General features: G+C 51.4%; 1 protein-coding gene across 1 annotated transcript; it reads left to right on the forward strand.

Annotated features, from left to right (window-relative positions):
* Positions 1–235: 235 nt before the first annotated feature.
* On the forward strand, positions 236–17,291 carry LOC128903270 (olfactory receptor 14J1-like; the record flags this gene model as incomplete). The annotated part of the gene is made up of 2 exons (XM_054187285.1): positions 236–697; positions 17,265–17,291. Coding segments are annotated over 2 exons (489 nt in total), but the record flags the coding sequence as incomplete, so codon positions are not given.
* Positions 17,292–20,068: the final 2,777 nt, after the last annotated feature.

Below are 20,068 nucleotides of genomic sequence, written 5' to 3' on the forward strand. Positions count from 1 at the left end.
TGACCACCGTCTCCACACCCCCATGTACTTCTTCCTCCTCAACCTCTCCCTCCTTGACCTGGGCTCCATCTCCACCACTCTCCCCAAAGCCATGGCCAATTCCCTCTGGGACACCAGGGACATCTCCTATGCAGGATGTGCTGCACAGCTCTTGTTCTTCGTCTTCTTTCTCACAGCAGAGTATTGTCTTCTCACCATTATGGCCTATGACCGCTACGTTGCCATCTGCAAACCCCTGCACTACGGGACCCTCCTGGGCAGCAGAGCTTGTGTCCACATGGCAGCAGCTGCCTGGGGCAGTGGGTTTCTCAATGCTCTCCTGCACACGGCCAATACATTTTCCCTACCCCTCTGCCAGGGCAATGCCCTGGACCAGTTCTTCTGTGAAATCCCCCAGATCCTCAAGCTCTCCTGCTCACACTCCTACCTCAGGGAAGCTGGGCTTCTTGTGGTCAGTGTCTGTTTAGGCTTTGGTTGTTTTGTTTTCATCATGCTGTCCTACGTGCAGATCTTCAGGGCCGTTCTGAGGATCCCCTCTGAGCAGGGACGGCACAAAGCCTTTTCCACGTGCCTCCCTCACCTGGCCGTCGTCTCCCTGCTTGTCAGCACTGCCATGTTTGCCTACCTGAAGCCCCCCTCCATCTCCTCCCCAGTTCTCGACCTGGTGGTGGCTGTGCTGTACTCAGTGTTGCCTCCAGCACTGAACCCCCTCATCTACAGCATGAGGAACCAGGAGCTCAAGGAGGCCATTAGGTATCTGATTTCATGGATTTTTTTCAAGAGGGAGAAATGTTCCACCTCTCTCCACAAATGACTCCCGCACTATTTGATTCCATCTGCTTTTTTGTGTGTTTTGTTATTGGCTTTGTGTTTTTAATGATTACATTTCTCATCATTGCTGTTGATATTGTCATTTATGGTTTTTATGCTCCTACACAAAGGTTTCACTTGTGTCACTACACCTGAGACATTTACGTCTTAGTTTCACCTGGTTCCCTTCTAAAAATGTATTTCACAGTGGCTCAGAGCTGGCCTCTTTCACAGAGTCTCTGTTAACAAAGCAAGATCTCCCTGGTGCAGTGCTGTAATGCTGGGGTCTTTCTCCAAACATGCCTGAGGAAATTCACCCCTGAAGGTCTTCTTCCTCCTCCATGTGTCCAGGAATAAAAAGCTGACTGTCCGTTTGTAACATTTTAGAGATATTGGACTGGATTTAGGAGTCACCAGTCGGTGTCTGGTGAGAGGTAAGATCGTGGGTTTAACTGAGGGACGTACCCCAGCCCTTCACACAGATGACATAAAGGCCACCCATCCTGTGGGAGGGGAATCTGGAGCTGTCTGGAGAGGCTGGTGTTTCTCCAGGGACAGCATGTTCCTGGGGTTGTGCTGGGATGGCAGAGGTCAGAAGGATGGGGTCTGGGGCCTCAAGCAGAGGCCATGTGCAGACCTCCTCTGGGCACTCTCCCGTTCCTCCCCACCTGTCTACAGCAGGAATTCCCACAGAGGGACAGACACGTCCAGGTGTGGCCACACCACGGCTCACTGAAAGGGCATGAAAAGTCAAGCTGTCTGGGTAGCCCTCTCCTCCTAATCCATCCCTGTGTGCAGCTGGCCTCGTTCATGGTCAGCATGCGCCACTGGCTCATGTGGTGTCCCTCATAATGCGTGGGCCCTTCTCCTCAAGGTCACTGCTCATCCTGTCACGTCCCACCTGGCACTGTAATACGGTGTTTTTCTTCCCCCTGATGCAGGACTGGCCACTTCTCTTTGTAAAACTTCAGCAGTTTCTTCTGGCTGACTCCCAGAATTTCCCAAGGTCCCCCTGGACTGAAGATCCATTTTGTTCGTTCTTCATGTTTGCGTGCAGACAGCTCACCATGGTTGTGGTGATGCATCAGCACAAGATAACAGCACGAGGAGTTGCAGGGCACTACAGGGAATTAAAGACATTCCTAATTTTGTACTGTCCAGCAGAGGAATTGTCACGACAGCTATGTTAGAAACATCTTTGTGCCCCGTAGAGAGGGCACAAAGCAAGCAAATGTAGGGCCTGTGGGGAAAGAGAAGCTGGGCTGTTTGTAGAGGAATCTACGACAATGGTTAAAGAAAAGAACTTGGGAAGGGGAAAGAGGAAAAAGGAAAACCGAAAGTTCAACTCAGGATATGATGAAAGCGGTTTGGAGATACCCGATGAGCAGCATTGAGTCAATGCCTTGAGTGGGACAAAAAACCCACAGCGGAGTGGACCAACATTATGTCTGCTTACTTCTGTGGTCATGGGCAACGTGAGCGCTCTCCCCCTCATCATGAAGGGAAGACCCGTGGTGGAAAGAAATGCACAGTCTCTCATCCTGGAAGGGACCTTGGGAAGACTCCAGACCAAGACAATCCACAGTCTGTGGAGAAAGGGCAATGAGGATGGGGCTGTTTGCATGCTAGTTAGCGTTAGTGTTAGATGTGTACCTCTATAGATACACAGACAGCACGGATCCCTCCAGGAGCTGGTCTCAGACCCTCCATCTCTCTAGAAGCTGGCCTCGGGATTCCCTCATCCCTCCAGTTCCCCCATGCACAGACAAGCACACACACACACAAACAAATGGCCCTCTCCAGCACAGAACCACGGAACCCTGGAGGCTGGAAGGCAGCCAGCTTCCACCTTCTCTGTGCTTCCTCTTCAGGCTTGATGTTACTCAGAGCTCTTTTCTCATGCATGCCAGCCTCCTGACACCTTGGCATGACTTCCTGCATGTTGGCATGGACCATTCTGGATGACGAAGAGGTGATCCTTGACCACCAAAAAGCTCCCTGCAGGACTCACCTGGCCACAGACATCCTCTGATCCAAGGGTATCAAAATCTACCTCCCTAACTGTTATGCCCATCAGTCTTTATCGTATGAAAAGGAATTGACTTTCTTAAGATATATAGCTAGCTAGCTCCCATTGTGTACTGATTTATCATGCTTGCGTAAGTGAGTTAAAGGAGGTCAGCTCATCACAAGGAGCAGAAGAACAGCCCTGCCCTCAAAATAAGGACTTCTCAGAATCATTCAGCTGTCCATGAAGGATAAAAGGTACCCCTGGAGAACCGAGATAATGCCAGTATCCTCGTCCCTCTTACACACCTTTGAAACTCTCCCAGTGTCCAGCATCACAGACAAGTAATTAGCAATAGACCAACTCTGGGGACGTCTGGATCAATAGACAAGCCGCGAGAAGGCTGATGGCTGATGGAGCTGCAGAGATATAGCTACTTTGTGCAGTTTTACTGTGATTAGTAATTGGTACTCCGTGTGTGTGTTAGTTAGTCATTAGTCAAATAATAAGGTACCTGAATGCTTGAATGGCATAAGAACCCTGTGTTTAACCGCATTTGAGGTACCCCAATTGAGCTCAGACACCTCATGCGCATGACTAAATATTTACGCGTGCACCTCTGTACTTTGTGTCCTAGCCTCTCTGCTCGGTCAGCACGGGCCACTTGCAAATTTTCATAACACAAGTGACTGATTGCCACTGCAGTGGGGCAAGGTCTCTCCCTTCTCCATGCAGTACATGTGAGGCAGTTTAGAACACAAGACACGTCACACCAGGGTCTCCACTCATGTGTTGCACTCAAGGTGCTGTTTTTTCTCTTGCCCAACATTTACTCGCCCTCTTCATAATACAGTCAAGGAACAGGCCAAAAAATCTCGTGGGGGACCTGTCAGCAGCACCTTGTCATTCATGGAGATCACCTTCACCTTTGTCAAAGGCCCTTGAGGGCTGCAGAGACACCACTGACAAAAACCCTCTTTCTTGCCAGGGCCGCCCTTCCCAGCCCTGTTTCTCTCTGTTCTTGCAGACAGCAGGCTTTGCTCACCATCAACATCCAATTTCAGCTTTAAGCTTCCAGGTGCCGTCCACTTGACCGTGTCTCTGCCGTGAAGCAAAGCCTTTGCACACAGAAGGTCTTCAATGCTTGGTACCAGGTTTCCTTTAAGAGACGTCCGAGCTTGGCCTGGAGCTGCACCTGAGGTGCCACAGCCCAGATGTGCACCAAAACTCTCAGCCAGGGGAAGAGACAAGTTGAGAGAGAGCCTGTGCTTTTTGACTTTGACAGAGGAACTGCCAAGGCGTGGTGGGACAAGGCACACAGCTTGGGGTGCTGCAATGGATGGCTACAGGCTTTTCAGGAGAGACAGGCTGGAAGGATCAGGAGTGGGGTTTCCTGAAAGTGAAGCCGTTAACTGGATGTATGGCGCAACTCCTTGGGGCAGGTGAAGAGTTTGGTGAGCCTTTGTGGGGGAGGGTGAGAGGAGAGGCCAGTAGAAGTGTCCTGTCATGGTGGGAGATAAGGAACCCACAGTCAGGATGAGGAAGAGGGTATAGTCTTTCTGAAGGATCCCAGGGAAGCGTCTGGCTGTACGAGCCTGGGTCTCGCTGGGGACTGCCATGATACTGGCAGCTTCTGAAAGAGGAGCACAGCAGCAAGTACAGTCCAGGTGGTTTCTGGAGTGTCTTAGGACAACGTCTTAGCACAGCTGCCAGATGGGCCAACAAAAATAACGCCAACCTTGATGTGATACCTGCAATGCAGGAAGAGCTGGTCAGAGACGTGAAGATTGGCTGTCGTGACCCTGAAGTAGTGGGGTCCCAGCACTCCAGGGCAGTGAGGAAGCAGAACAGAAGACTGCAGACGCTGGACCTCAGAGGTCCTTTTGCCTTTGGCCTACACTGAGGAGTTTTCGTGGGGATCCAATGGTCAGGAGCATTGAAGGTGGCGCAAAGCTCTGTACAGCTGGTCTTCAAGGACAGCATCCTCCAAGAAGAACATTGGCCTGTATCAAAACTCAGTTTGAAACCTGAAAGTAAATTCAGGGGAATCATAACGAGATTTCCAACTTCAGGAATTCTTACAGAAGAAAACAAAGATATTAGTTGGACACTGCTGTATTGAGTTAGAGTAGGGAGAGAGAGTTCCGAGATACTCTATGCCTTTTTTGCCTCAGACTTCCCCAGCAAGGTCTCTCAGGGCTTTGTGCCTCAAGGCAAGACTCTGGACAAGAACAGCCAATGGCGGATAGGAATGAAATCAGGATCTACTGGAGCAAACTCAACCACTACCAGTACATGGGAATGGACGGGGTACATCCAGAGGTGCTGGAAAGTAAGAGAATGTCACAGTGAGGCCACTCTCCCTCATCTTGGAAAGGTCCTGGAGACTGGCGGGACTCCCTGACATCTGGCAAAAAGTAAATGCTGCATGCATCTTTCAAAAGGGTCCAGAGAAGGAGGTGGGGAGCTAAAGGCTGCTTAGCTTCCCTTTAGATGAGGAACATGTCCCAAAGCATGTTCTCTCGCACTGCATTTCTGGGTGCCTGAAGGAGACGGTGCCTGGATGAACTCAGGGAACACGTACACCGGTTACGGTTTGGCACTTGGAGGGCCATGGTGTTATGCCATTGTACGCCCCGTAAAGATTTGGCCATCTCAAAAAAAGGGACGATAGGAGGGAAGTGCTAGCAGGTGGGACCATTGCTTGACTGCAAAGAGATAAAGGCAGGATCTATCCAACGTATCCAACCTTCATTGATCCCAGCCTCTTTTAGATAGGAGATATAGATGTGAAATATATTAAAATAAACTTGTCCTCGGAACACAGTCTGGGATCTGTGCTTGACAGGAAAATGTGTTTTCTATTGGTCTAAGGCCATCCAGAATGGAAAGTGAACTTCAGGGCAGGGAATGGGGACTTGACATACAGCTGAGGCATGTCTTCTCTGTATTGAACTCTGCCTGCCTTTGATTTCCTTTGTTGGCCATTAGGAAACACCATTCTGTGTCAGCTCGTTTTCAAGGTAAAGCAGGTGGGAACCGGTGCCAAGGAGTGGAAACACGCAGCTACGGACTGGAGTGGAGAAAGCTCAGGTTTGAACAGGCTGCTGTCAGTCCTGGTTGCCAGGTGAGAGACATGGTGAGATTGAGACAAAGCCTGTCCACGGAGTGTTAGCAATAAAGGGTCTTGCCTTAAAGGGTCTTGAGGCTCCATTAGCAGAAATTCAGGACCAATATGAACTGGAGATTGCTGGCATCATTTCATGTGTAAGAAGAAAAAATAAAGAAAAAAATAAGAAGGAAGCAATCCTTTCTTATGGTTGTTTAGTATTGAAATGTATTCATCTGAGAACTCTCTAATTAAGCACAGAAGAACTGAGGAATCCAGGAAGACTATGCACAGAGACTTGGCTGGTTATGGCATTTGGTATGGAAATGAGTCCTCTCCGGCCAAGATCCTGTAGACCCTCAAACACTGGGCAAGCCTCTAGAGAAGTAAAACTCAGCAGCAAACCCCAAGATGGTGAGGGTGTTACCAGGCCCCACTGATGCCCATCACTGGAGACACCATGGAGGGAACGACCGGACAAGATTCCTGTCCCTGGGAACCGGTGAAGCAGAAAGTCAGAAGCACTGGTTATAGGTGGAAAATCAAATGTGGAGGTGGCTCTGAAAACCTTTGATGCATTTCATCAATGGAGATAGCTACGCCCTGTCCCCTGTCCCTTGGGGATTTGCCAGAGCCTGTGAGATTCCAACAGTTCACCCACCTTCTTCCAAAGCCCTGATAATGTTCCCCTCACACAGAAGATGCCTTAGCCCCCCGACTTGCTTGAACCTTCTGGTGGAAGTTCCAATATGAACTGGTGCCAAAGGCAGCCAAGTGGTGTGCTACATCTGACATTGCCAATGCATTCTTCTTTTTCAATCCCTTTGGCAGCAGGGTGCAGGCCACAGTTTGCTTTCACGTGGTGTCCAATGCACCTGGAATGCCCCCAGTGACAGGACAAGAGGTACTTGAACATAAGAAGTTCCATCCAAACATGAGGAGGAACTTCTTGACTTTGAGGGTGGCAGAGCACTGGAACAGGCTGCCCAGAGATGTGGTGGACTCTCCTTCTCTGGAGACTTTCAAAACCCGCCTGGACGCATTCCTGTGCAACGTGCTCTAGATGAACCTGCTCCGGCAGGGGGGTTGAACTACGTGATCTCCAGAGGTCCCTTCCAACCCCTACCATTCTGTGATTCTGTAATCGACTATCCTACGGTTTGCCATGGACTAATCCAAACTGCACTGGAACAGCGTGATACCCCTGAACATGTACAATACATCCATGATCTCATCATGTGGGGCAACAAAGCAGAAGTGTTTGAAAAGGGGAAAAGAGCAATTCAGATTCTTCTGAAAGCTGGTTTTGCCATAAAAGAAGCAAGGTCAAGGGACTTGCAGAGAAGATTCAGTTGTTGAGAATAAAATGGCAGGATGGATGCCGTCATGTCCCTACGGATGCGGTCAACAACATTGCAACCATGTCTCCACCAGCTAAGAAGAAGGAAGCACAAGCTTTCTTAGGCCTTGTGGGATGCTGGAGAATGCATATTCCAGGTTATAATCAGCTTGTGAGCCCTCTCTATGGAGTAACCTGAAAGAAGATCTATTCTGAGTGCGGCCTTGAGCAACAACAACCCTTTGAGCAGATCAAACAGGAGATAGCTCGTGTGATAGCTTTTGGGTCTGTCCAGACAGGACCAGCCATGCGTAATGGTCTCTACAGTGCAGCTGGGGCACGTGGTCTCACCTGGAGCCTCTGGCAGAAATCATCGGGAGAAACCTGAGGTCAACCTCTAGGCTTTGGAGATGAGGGTATTGAGGATCGGAAGCCCTCAGCACCCCAACCGAAAAAGAGATCCTGACAGCGTATGAGGGGGTTTGAGCCACTTCAGAAGTTGTTGATAGGCAAGCACGGCTCCTCCTGGCACAGCAGTTGCCTGTGCTACACTGGATATCCCCTCCACACATCACGCGACTGACGCTACATGGACTAAGCGGGTAGTGCTGATCACACAGTGAGCTCGACCAGGGAAACCAAACCTCCAGGAATCCTTGAAGAGATTACGGACTTTCCAGAGGGCATAGATTTTGGAGCATCTCATGAGGAGGTGGCTCATGCCCAGGTGGCACCCTCATACAATGAGTTGTCATCTACTGATGAAAGGTGTGAAAGGCAGGGCCAGAAGGCTGGATGCCTCTCCCAAAGCTGGTATCAGGAGCACACCCAAGGAACTGTTCCATGAAAAGTCCTCATGGTATTCTGGGGTTCTCCACAGACTCAGGGGGACAGGGTCAGAGTTGCAGGGGGATCTGTTAGGGACCAAGGGCTGGACGAAGAGAGCTTTCTTGGTGGCACATGTCCAAGCAGAGTGCACATGGCCTTCGATTGTTCTTCCTGGTACTGTCCCACTTGTGGTATGGGTGATGGCCACTGCTATCCTGGAGAGGAACTTGGAGTTGCCAGGAGAGCTCATGGGATCTCCCGGAAAAGTATGTGAGTCTGGGTGAGCAGTGAGTGGCACCTCATCAAATGAGTGACCACCCAAGGTGGAGTGTCCTTGAAGGAAAGGTGAACCTAAAGAGCCCATGGGCTAACAAGGCCCCTGCAATGCCAGGAGCCAGCAGGCCAAAGGGACAAAAGACTAGACAATGGTTCAGCCCACTGTCCTGGAGACCCTGTGGGACCGATCTAGGGCAGCCCTTCCCTGCCCGTTGTGACACTAAAGACACCCCATTGTCCTGCCAAGCCCTGTCCTTGTCTACTGAGCAATCAGGGAAGATGGAAGGGGACTCAGCAGCAGTGATCCCTTTCTGGCTGTGGCTGCTCCCCACCTTGACCAGCATGGCGAGTGCAGGGTCACCCCATGGCCCCAGGGCACCACAGCCCCCTCCCTCTGCAGAGCAGCACCGCCAGCTCAGGTCCCTGCAGGAAACATGGGGTGGGAACCAGGAATGTCCAGCCAGGCCAGCCTGGACACACTCACCTGGGGAAAGGCTTTCTGGGGAGAAAGGGTGACCAGGGAGAAGAGCAAGGGAGCATTTCTGTGCCTGCAGGGAGGAATCCATGGGAAGGACAAACCTCTTCCTGCAGGCCCCCACTCAGGGCAGGCTGCTCTGTGCCTGGAGCAGGACTCTTGTGCTGGCCTGGGGAGAGGGGCTGGCACTGAGGGGACACAGACCATCTGTGGCCCTGGCACTGGGGGAGGCCACCAAAACAGGAGGGCTGAGGGGGACAGAGCCCTGAGGGCTGCTGGGGTACTTTGCCAGGGAGATGTCTCCCCACCCTTGAGCACACCTGTCCCATGTGGTTCCAGCACGGTGGGGCCATTGGACCGTTAATGGGGCAGCAAGGACGGCCTTCCCATTGCTCTCCGGTTTCCCATCCCCTTACTCCTCGCTCAGTCACATCCATCTAAAGTACCCAGGTGCTGCTTTGAGCTTCAGGCAGTTGGAAGAATGCCCTGGTCTTTCGGCAGGCTGATAATCTCTTCAGCCTAATCCTTCCATGTGTTTATATCTGTCATATCCCATCCATCTCTCTCCCATACTTGGAGTGAGGTTATTCCTTTTGGTTGGTGACCCTCGCTGGAGGAGGTTCACCAGGTTGAAGAAGCCCATGTCCCTCATCGTCCCCAGACAGGGCTTATGCGCTAAGCCCCAATCCTCAAAACTAAGAAATTCCAACTGAACTCAAGAAAACACGTTTTGGCATCAAGAACACACAACCCTGGCCCAGGCTGCCCTGAGAGGCTGTGGAGTGTCCTGTCGTGGAGATACGGCAGATAACCAGCCTGGACATCTTCTTAAGTGACCTGCTCTGGCTGACTCCCTCTAGGGCAGCAGGAATGAACTAGACGATCTCCAAAGATCCCTTTCAATCTACATGATTCTGTGAGGACATGGCAGTCCAGCAACATCTAGGGTAGATGCTTGTGAGGTCCCTTCTGCCTGAGAACCCAACAGGCCAGCAGCAGGCCAAGGCCTGGCGTGTTGATTGTGAGGTCACCGCTGCTATAACGGCAGGAACCTGGCGGCAGGCCAACCCCCGGCTCAAGGCTGGGTTCAGTGCCTACGAGGTCATTTCTCCATGAGTACCTGACAGGCCAGCAGCAGGCACGTGGTGTGGATGTTGGTTATGAGGTCAGTGCTGCCACAATCTCTGATAGGCCAGAAGCAGGCAGATATTGATTTGGAGGTCACTTCTGCCTGAGTCCTTGATAGCCCCGCAGCAGGCAAATGGCCTGAATGCCAGTTGTGAGGCTGCTGCTGCCTGAGGACCTGAGAGACCATGAGCAAGCTCGTGGGTGTTTGAAGCCCTGTGTTCCAGAGCACCCCTTAGGCCAGCAGGTTGAAGACCAGGCTTGGTTCTTGTGAGGCCCCAAGTATGGGACATGCCAGCAGCATGCGTATGAATGCAACACACAGTATGGGACACGCCAGCATGTATGGAACACACCAGCAGCTAGAGGTCGCTTGTGGGATCACTGCTGCTTGGGCACATGATTGTCCAGCAGCAGGCTCATGACTGGGGTCTGTGTTTGTGAAGTCATTTCCTTCTGAATACCTTTGTAGGCCAAAATGAGGCTTGTGGCTGTGTTTGGAGCCTGTGTGGTCTCTTCATCTTGGAAACTTTCTGGACTCTAACATAGGTGGTGGGACATCCACACTAATGGTCCCAAGGCTTCTTCCAGCTTTTACTTTCTGAGCAGTGAAATGTCTTGGGATTTCTCTTCCATGAGTTGAGGTTTCTGGGCTCACTGGTAGGGCGTCCAACAAAGCTAAGATGCCTGGGCGTGAAGAATGAAATATTTATTAATATACAAACAGTGATTTAACAAAATTAGTAGTGAACGCGACAGTGTTTTATGGGATGTGATGACAAGGTACACTTGATTCTTTATTGCATAGAGGACAGGGTCGGACAAGCTGTCAGGGAGACCCTCCCGTTGAGTCATGAGGCTCAACTGGCTTTCTAAACTCCTTCTCGGAGAGGAGTCTGCCTGAGGCTGGATCCAATGCTAGTCCCAGCCTTGGTTAACGGTTTATGTCTAAAGGATTATATATGCGCAATCAATCCTTTCTATCACTTAGCTAAGATTTCACAGTTTAACGTTCTATTAATCACCTACCGAGAATCTGTTGTGGCAAGGAATCTCTCGACGTCTAGGAGGAGAACCTTAAGCGAGCATCCCTGCTCAAGGGGAGATCCTGGCGTGCAGCCCACTGCCGTGCAGGAGAGCTCCAAGCACTCTTGGGCTGTCCACTATTTATAGAGTAAGAGAATTGACCTACAGTCATATTCGCATGGGAACAAAATATCTAGGCCCCCACTCCAGACAGTGTGTTGGCTGTGTTGCCAGCCATCCCCCAAAGTCCAGGTGACACTCATCACACCTCCCACTGATGGTTATGGCTTGAGCAGGAGCTGGGGAGGGGCAGAAGCGGGAGAGCGCAGCGCCACAAGATGCGGCACACAGGGATGTGGTTTAGTGGTGGACCTGGCAGGGCTGGGTTTACAGTTGGACACAATGATGTTAAAGATCCTTTCCAACATAGATGATTCCATGAGTCTGTGATTGTTTTGAGCCTCAGGACTCTGTTTCCTCCTCGCCCCTTCTCTGGGAGGCCAGGAGGTGTCACAGAATTTTCCTGCACTTGGCATTGCTCCCCCTCACATCCCTCTGCCCCAGGAAGAGCCCTGGGCCACAAGTGAGGGACAGGATCTGCCTTGCCAGGGCCTGGGCCTGAGGGCTTGGCCTTTCTGCTGCATCAAACCAACCAAGGGTTTCTTCAGCATTACAGCCACCTGCACTCTGCCTTTGCCCACCTGCAATCACAGCCTCCAATTTTCTGCTCTAACGAGTCCCTGGGGAGGCTTTGTCAGGAATGGCCCTCAGTGGGGCTCATTAATGCTTCCAGGTACTTGGAGTTTGACTTCTGATTTCTTGAGCACTCTGTTCAACCTTCTCTCAGTATCTGAGGTCTGTGGACTCAGCAGCAAATACCCCATGGGGCTCATTAAAAGACAGAAAGCCTTAACAAGCTTCTCTTTTTGTAATTTTCTTCAAGACTTGTACAGCTAATTGGAGAGGTTTCATAGTGTAATGAAGTAGGAAGATTTCAAAATGCATCTGATAAAAATGATCTTTTCTGTTAAAGGATATATTTTATTACTTTTCACTTTGCAGAAGAGGTGATAGAAGCATTCTCTGATTGATATTGGTGCAGAGTGTTTCCTCAGGAAGTCTGGACACCTAGGTAAAGCAGTCCCTTGATGTCCATCGCTGGATGGACAGCCTTGCTCCTCACCTCCCCAACCTCACCATTTCTGACATTGCCCACCTGGGACTTGCATCACTGCTCCTTGCATCAGACTTCTCCACTGGTCTCTGCAGCTGCAGGTTACAGCTCCATTGCTCCATCTCCCACCTGAGCCCCTTAGAGACCTGGCTGCACCCAGGCACAGGAGAATTTTCCCCATTCTTCAGAAAAGAAAAGTAAAGCACAATCAGTTTTCATAAACAATAAATGATATTCTGTAATCATATGCTAAGTACAAGCTACCACTAATGAAGTTGATTTCTACAAGGGATAAACTTAGGTAGTTAGATAAAAAATGATAGATATAAACATAATTAAAGAGCTGGCTAAGGAGGCAATTAGACTGTTGAGAGACAGTCAGGCTGTTCAGTCCCTGAAGGTGAAAGCAGCAGCGTGGGCGAGAGGTACCTGGATGAACAAAGAGTAAATGGAGAAGAAAACTGAAGAATTACGGAAAGGGCCTTTGCCTAGACAGTCTGGATCTGAAAAGGTGACTTTAGAAATGGTCACTGTATCAGGACAAGTAGACAAAAAATTAGAGAAGCTAACTGCACTGTGTAACAGGGAGAATAGTTGTAATGGCGTCACAGGGAAGATCAATATTTCTTTGGAATATCCTTTCTGAGAGGTCATGGGATTGGCAGAGGTCTCTTGTGAGAGAGGACAAGCAAGTGGTGCACCCATCTTTGGAAGAATCCAACACTGCACCCCAGGGAACCAGAGGCTGCACAGGCTCACATCGGTGAGGAGCGGGCCATCAGTTGGAGTCCTCTTGGGTGACATTTGTGGGCACCAACAGCAGAACGTGTCCAAAACCCATCAGCATGGACTTACCAAGGGTCAATCATGCCTCGCCAACCTGACTGCCTTCACCATGAAGTAACTGCATTTGTGCATGAGGGCAACTCTCGCCATGTTTGTCAATAGCAATAAACTCGGAGGATCATTTGTTTACCAATTAATTTACCAATTACTGCCATGGGCAAAACAGACCCAACTTGGGAAAATTCATTAAATGTATTTCCAATTGATTGTAACAGAATAGGACAGTGAGAAATAAAACACAATTCAAATCACCTTCCCCCCTCCCTCCCTCCCTTCTTCCCAGGCTCAACTTCATTCCTAACTCTTCTACCTTTGCCCCGAGTGGCACAGGGGGGTTGTGGAATGGGAGTTGCCGTCAGTTCATAACACTTCGTTTCTGACCTTGCCCAAATGTGGGTCCTTCCCACTGACTGCAGTTCTCCACAAACTGCTCCAGCGTGGATCCTTTCCACAGGGTACAGTCCTTCAGGCGTGGACTGCTGCAGTGTGGGTCCCCCACAGGCCACAGGTCCTGCTGCAAAACCTGCTCCAGCATGGGCTCCTCTCCTTGGGCAGCAGGTCCTGCCAAGAGCCTGCTCCACCGGGGTCCTCCATGGGCTGCTGGTCTAACTCTCCTAAAGGAAAAAGGCCAGCCCAGCACGGCTTCTCTTCTGGACCAGACCACAAGAAGTCCCGGAGGATGGCTGTTTCCTATGCCCGTGGGACTTGAGAAAACTCAGAAGACTCCAGTGTTTTGGGTATTGCTGAACAGAGTTTGCATGGTGTCAAGGCCTTCTCTGTTTCTTTGTTCTGCTCCCTCCAGTGAGTAGGTGGGAGGTGAGAAAGAAGTTGAGAGGGGACCCAGCCAGGACCGCTGATCCAAACTGACCAGAGGCATATTCCATACCATATGACCTCATGCTCAGAAATAAAAGCTTGAGGCACAGGAGGAAGATGGTGGGGTTTTTTATTGTTTAAGGAATCTGCTGCTTGGAGACTGGCTGGGCATTAGTCTGCTTGTGGGAGGTGTTGAGTGATGGTCTCCGTTTCACTTGTTGAGGTTTTTTTTAATCTCTTCTCTTCACCGGTTAAATTGTTATGTTGACCCCAAACTTTTCACACTTTATTTCTTCCTTGTCCCCCTTGTGAATGGGGAAGAAAGTGTGAGCGACTGTGTGGCTGCTGGGCTATTGGCTATTGGCCATGGTCAACACATCACAGCAAGGAAGATTGTGATAGCTGGGAGCGAGTTCAGCGGTTGGCCACCAAGATGCTTAGGGGCTGAAGGGGAAGGGCCTTCTTTAGCCTGGAGAAGGGAAGGTCTTGGGAAGCTCATAGCAGCCTGTGTGTCCCTATGGGGACATTTTCAGGGCCATGGAGCCAGGCTTGTGACAGTGGTGCTTGGCAGGAGGTTAATAGACAATGGTCAGATGTTGAAATAAGGAAGGTTCAGGACAAAGAAAATGAAAATCTTTTTCTCTGTGGGGGCATCCAAGCATTGCAGGAGGTTTCCCAGTGACATTGTGCCATCTCTGTCCTTGGATGTTTTCCATCTCCTACGGGATAAAGCCTTGAGCAACATTTGACCAGCATTGGTCATGCCTTGAGGCATTTGACCAGCTTCCTGAACAAAGCTATCAGTATGCCATGCCTCCTGAGATTCCTGGGAACAGCCACTTTCTTGTCTTTCTTGTTCTTCTACAAACTTCTCCACATCTCCAGACCAAGTGGTGATTTAGGCTGTAAAGAGAATGGAAACAAAGCCTCTGGCTTGGTTACTATCAACTTAATTGCTAAAAGAGAGTGAGATGGAGGGATCTCAGAGCTTCCAGATTCCTGTGGAAGGTTGAAGGCCTCCAAGAAAGGAGTTGAAAACAAGAGTGTTGAACTAGCCTAGCCTTTAAATCACTTCACATGGGATGCTTCTCCTTCCCACTTTCAGCATTGGCACCCAGAAACCTCACATGCTTTTCTTCCTCTCCTCCCCAAACCTGACCAAGTGACATGAAGAAAGAAAGCAGAAAGGCCCTAGGCCCCTGTGAATCAGCTGGGGTCTGGCACTTGGAGGGCCGCTCAGTGAATGGCAGTTCTTTCGTGGTCCACCCGATAAAGAATCAAGCTGGGAAGTCAGCCTGCAAGAGCAAACCAACAAGGTCCATGGACAGGCAAGGCTGTGTCTGGAGAACCTTTACACCTACAGCGTAGATCAAGCTGGGGCTGAGCCTCAGGCCTGGGCTTAAAGGGGATCCTGAGCTGAGGGACAGAGGGGTGGGAGGAGGCCCCAGGTGAAGCTGCTCAGGGCCATGAAGGCCTGTGGATGTTTTCAGGGCCCTGACATGGTTTCCATGGGAGCCCACCTGCCAGTGCCCTCAGTAGGCCTCCTTCCGTACTGTCCAGGGCCTGTGCTCTGCTCCTCTCCTTCCCTGTTCCCCTGGAGATCTGGGAGACCACCATTTGATGGTCACTACAGCCAAGGCTGAGACTGGTCTTCACATCTCTGACCAGCTCTGCCTCTTGGCAGTACCAGCTCCACTTGAGCATCAGTGTGGCCCATTTGGCAGCTGTGCTAAGAACCATCAGCATGGACTTACCATGGGTAAATCAAAGAAAAAGGAAGCCTACAGAAGGTGGAAGCAAGGACAGGTAGCCTGGGAGGAATACAGAGAAATTGTCCAAGCAGCCATGGATCATGTCAGGAGAGCCAAAGCCCAGAGAGAGTCAAATCTGGCCAGAGGCATCAAGGGCAACAAGAAAGCCGAATAAAGAACACGGACTTCACAGTATCCAAGTGCTGTCGTGTAGAGTTCTTTGTTTCAACACCAAGCTGTGTGAAGCAGTTGACAAGCTGGAGGGATGGGATGCGATCCAGAAGGACCTGGACAGGCTTGAGAGATGGGCCTGTGTGGACCTCATGAAGTTCAACCAGGCCAGGTGCAAGGTCCTGCACGTGGGTCGGGGCAATCCCAGGCACAAATACAGGCTGGGTGGAGAATGGCTTGAGAGCAGCCCTGAGGAGAGGGACTTGGGTGTGCTGGTGGATGACAAGCTCAACATGAGCCAGCAATGTGCACTCACAGCCTGCTCCGGTGTGGGTCCCCCACAGGCCACACTTCCTGCCAGAAACCCTGCAGAGGCATGCTGGAGTGGATGGCAGGTGGACACAAAACGATGGATGAGATTCCCACAACGAGAGTAAAAGCTGCAGTCCCCAAGGCCAGAGAGAAACAGGCCTTGGCTGCGCAGCCCTGGCAGGAGAGGGGTTTGCTGTCCCAGGTTACTCTGAAGCACTGTGGGACCTGTGACAGAGGTGGAGCTGATCTGCAGGAAGGACAAGCTGCTGCTGAGAAAGTCCCTGGGGGAGGACAGCTTGTGATCTAGGCACACTGTGGGCATCATGCTGGGGGCTGACTGGCTAGATAGTGGCTCTGCAGAGAAGGACCTTGGGGTCCTGGAGGACAAACAGCTGAGCATGAGCCAGCAATGCACCACCATGACAAAGGCCAACAGCCTCCTGGGCTGCATCAGGAAAAGCATTGCTGGCAGATGGAGGGAGGTGACCTTCCCCTCTCCTTGGCACTGGTGAGGCCACACCTGGAGTGCCCACACCCTGCACACTCACACAACTTAGCTCTACACTGACATTTTCCTCTCCCAGGCTTTTACCAGCCCATCCCAGCTGTTCCTCATCTCTCTCCAGAGCCCTTGCCCTCTCCTCTGCCCAGCCAAGCACAGCTGCCCGGTCTGGGCTGGTCCCACAGCAGTGCCCACCACAGTTGCTGCAGAGCTCTCGGCACTCACTCCACAGCCCCAGCTCCTCTGAAGGGCACACAGCCCCTGGGGGGCAGACAAGGAGCTCAGCCTCCCCATCAGCCCCAGGCTAGTGCTGGCCTCAAGGTAAGGAGGAAAACAGGCTAGTCACTCTCTGCCTCTCCTGATAGCCTTTTGAGGTGACCCCCAACCCTGAGTGAATTTGCCCCCTCCTCTGCTCACATCAGCCCCGCTCCCCAGGACAGCACGACATTCCTTGGCCCTGAGGGTCCTCCGGCAGCTCCCACACCTCTCCAGCCTCCCTTTCCCACGCCTACCGGATCCACACTGACTTTCTGGGCATTGCAGAGTCCTTGTTTGTGCATACCTCAGTTTAGTGTTTTGCTTGTGGGGGACTTCACCTCTGTGGATGTTTCATCTCCTGTGTCTTCATTCACTCCCAGCTCAGGGCACGTGGTGAGTCCCCATCCTCTCCTCACACGTCCAAATTCATTTCCATAGAGTCTGCTGTATGCCATTAAGTCCTGACACATGTGAAGCAGCCTGAGGAGGTAATCGGGAGCTCATGCACCATCTCCACTACCACTGGAGACAAGAAGAGAGCCTTTCAAACCAGAACATTTGGTCCACGGAACCCAATAGTACAGTGAGCTTAACCCCAAACACAGGGAGAACACAGGGAGAAGAGACTCTTTGAAAGACCAACGAACTCGTTGGACATTTTATTGGCAGCACCTTTGGAGGAAGCACCTAGCATCCAGGCACTGCACCTGGGAGATGCCTTTTTCTTGAAGAGCTGCTATTAGGCAGGTCACCTTTGACACAGTGTTGTGCAAGGCTCAGACACAACTGGAACAAACTTCAAGACAAGTGGTACAAACCCAGAAAATTATACAGAAGCAGGATGACTGCAAGAGAAAAAAGCAGGCTTATTGCCTAACAGAAAGTGTAGAAAACATGCGGAGAAGGGGAGACAATTTATTAATGGTGAAACAACGTCCATTGAGCCAGTTTCCATAGGGCATCCTTGAGCTCCTGGTTCCTCATGCTGTAGATGAGGGGGTTCAGTACTGGAGGCACCAATGAGTACAGGACTGCCACCACCAGGTCTAGAACATGGGAAGAGATGGAGGGGGGCTTGAGGTGGGCAAACACGGCAGTGCTGAGAAACAGGGAGACCACGGCCAGGTGAGGGAGGCACGTGGAAAAGGCTTTGTGCCGTCCCTGCTCAGAGATACAATGCACACAAAACCGTTTCAGGCTCCCAGGGAGATGTCAATGGCAGGCACTGGGGAAGTCAAGGACTGGACTCAGCACCAGATAGGAACTGGATATCGGATATAGATTCAGGAACGCACAGATCAGGATCAAAGTCAGAGAAACAGGGTCCTCCTCAGGGATCAGTCACTGAACAAAGAGAGCCATTGAAGAAAAGAGCCGACCTTTTGATTCCTCATCTTTTATACTGAGCATGGGAGATGGGATGGAACACTCAGGAGATGGGATGGAACCATGGTAATGCTGGCCTCCTTTGTGGTATCTCTGCAATAAAAGGGAGTTTCCTGATTGCCATGGGTGAAAATAGGCCTTTTCTTCCCAAACTGGAGTGCAGAAAACACTCAGGGAACTGAAGGCTGAAAGGCCTTGATGATGTGCTTGGGTGCTGAATGGACGTGGGGGATGGATGGGGGCATCCCTCACGTCTCATCATGATGAGAAGTCATGACATGAGATGTCAAAACTGGCTCATAAGTCATGACTGACTCACCCCAGAATTCCCTCTCGATTGCCAGTACATCACCATTCAGGGACGGAGCACCAGCCACGTCCCTTGCCTTTGGGGATTCACAAAGTCCAAGCCTGATGGTGAAGTCGGCACTCACAGGAGTGATGGGTGGCCCCATTGAGGCCATCGCTGCCATTCAGGAACAGCAGGGAAATCTCTGGATGACGAAGGATGCCAGGACATGCTCCAGAAAGAGAAGATCAGTGCTAATCCTGACACCTGAGTGCAAAGAAATAGTTGCACTTCAACAAAATTACAAAAAATCCCAAACTAAACCCAGAGAACAGCATCCGCCACCAGCACCGTTTCAGTGGTAGTTCCAGCCGCTGCAGAGCTGCAGCTGACGGCCCTGCTGTCCCTGTCGCAGGACTCCAACTGACAGCAGTTACCAAGGCCCTTTGGGAAGACTGCACTGGGTGTCACCTTCTCGGAAGAGGACCTGCTGCTTCCCTCTGGCTGCCATTAGCAGCAGAGCCCTCTGGTTCTCCACCCCACACTTTGCCCCCTTGGACACAGGAGGGACCGGCTTTCAGCCGCTGCCTTAACAGCTGCCTTTGCTGTGCTCCTTTTCTGTCTCTCTTCCTACCGCATCCGTCAGGATAGGCTTCTTCTCATTCCAGATGGAGCCCAAAGCCTCAGACTACACTGCCACCCCCTACTTACCCACCCTAGGATGTGTTGAAGAAATAACAATTAGCAAATAGGAACTCTACCCACAGTGCGTATCTGGCCAGCCTATAAAGCTGTAACAGCTCATCCTAAAGCTCCGAAGGTATAGACCAGACGATACTTCGATCCCACATCTACCTCCTGTATGATCTGTCCTGAAGGTCAAATCATCATTACCTTCAGAAGAGGATGGAAGGTGAGGAGAAGTGGGCAGTAAACGATGAAAGGTTGGGAAAAAGCAGCCAAGCAAGTGGCAAAGTAAGCAGCCGAGTTGTCCCAAGGCCAGCTCAGCCCAAGGAGCTTTGACTGACGCGCTCTTGAGGATGCCAAGCCCTGGCCAGGTGAGCTCACAAGCAGTGGGTGGGTGCCGCATCACTGCCCCTTTGTGACAGGGGCCACCCCCACATGCACGGGGACACACTGTGGCCCCTCAGCCACCACAGCTGGGGCACCTCCTGCAGCCACCAGCCGGCAGCTGTTGGGCTGCCCCAGGCACTGCTGGCCAAGGGCTGCTCATCTGCCCACAGAGCTCCCGCCTCTGCCTGGAGCCGCACCAGCCCCAGGAATAAAAACCTGCCCAGGGCTGTCAGCGAGCCCCTTCACAGCTTTGGCCGGCACAGTCGGGGGGCTGAGGACTTCTTTTCCACTCTTCCCAGGTACAGCACTGCATCCACGAGACTCCTGTAGCAAAGCACCTGGTGTCTGACAGGTTTGTTTCCAATGAATTTAATCTACCCCCAAGATACAGCCACAGGCTGACTCTGAACTAGTGCTACCAAAGAACCCCCTTGAGCAACTGCGCTGGGTGCACCTTGGGTGGCTGCCAGGCCCCCACCCAGCTGCTCTCCCA

Source organism: Rissa tridactyla, unplaced genomic scaffold (genome assembly GCF_028500815.1).
Source record: "Rissa tridactyla isolate bRisTri1 unplaced genomic scaffold, bRisTri1.patW.cur.20221130 scaffold_29, whole genome shotgun sequence".
NCBI lineage: Eukaryota > Metazoa > Chordata > Aves > Charadriiformes > Laridae > Rissa > Rissa tridactyla.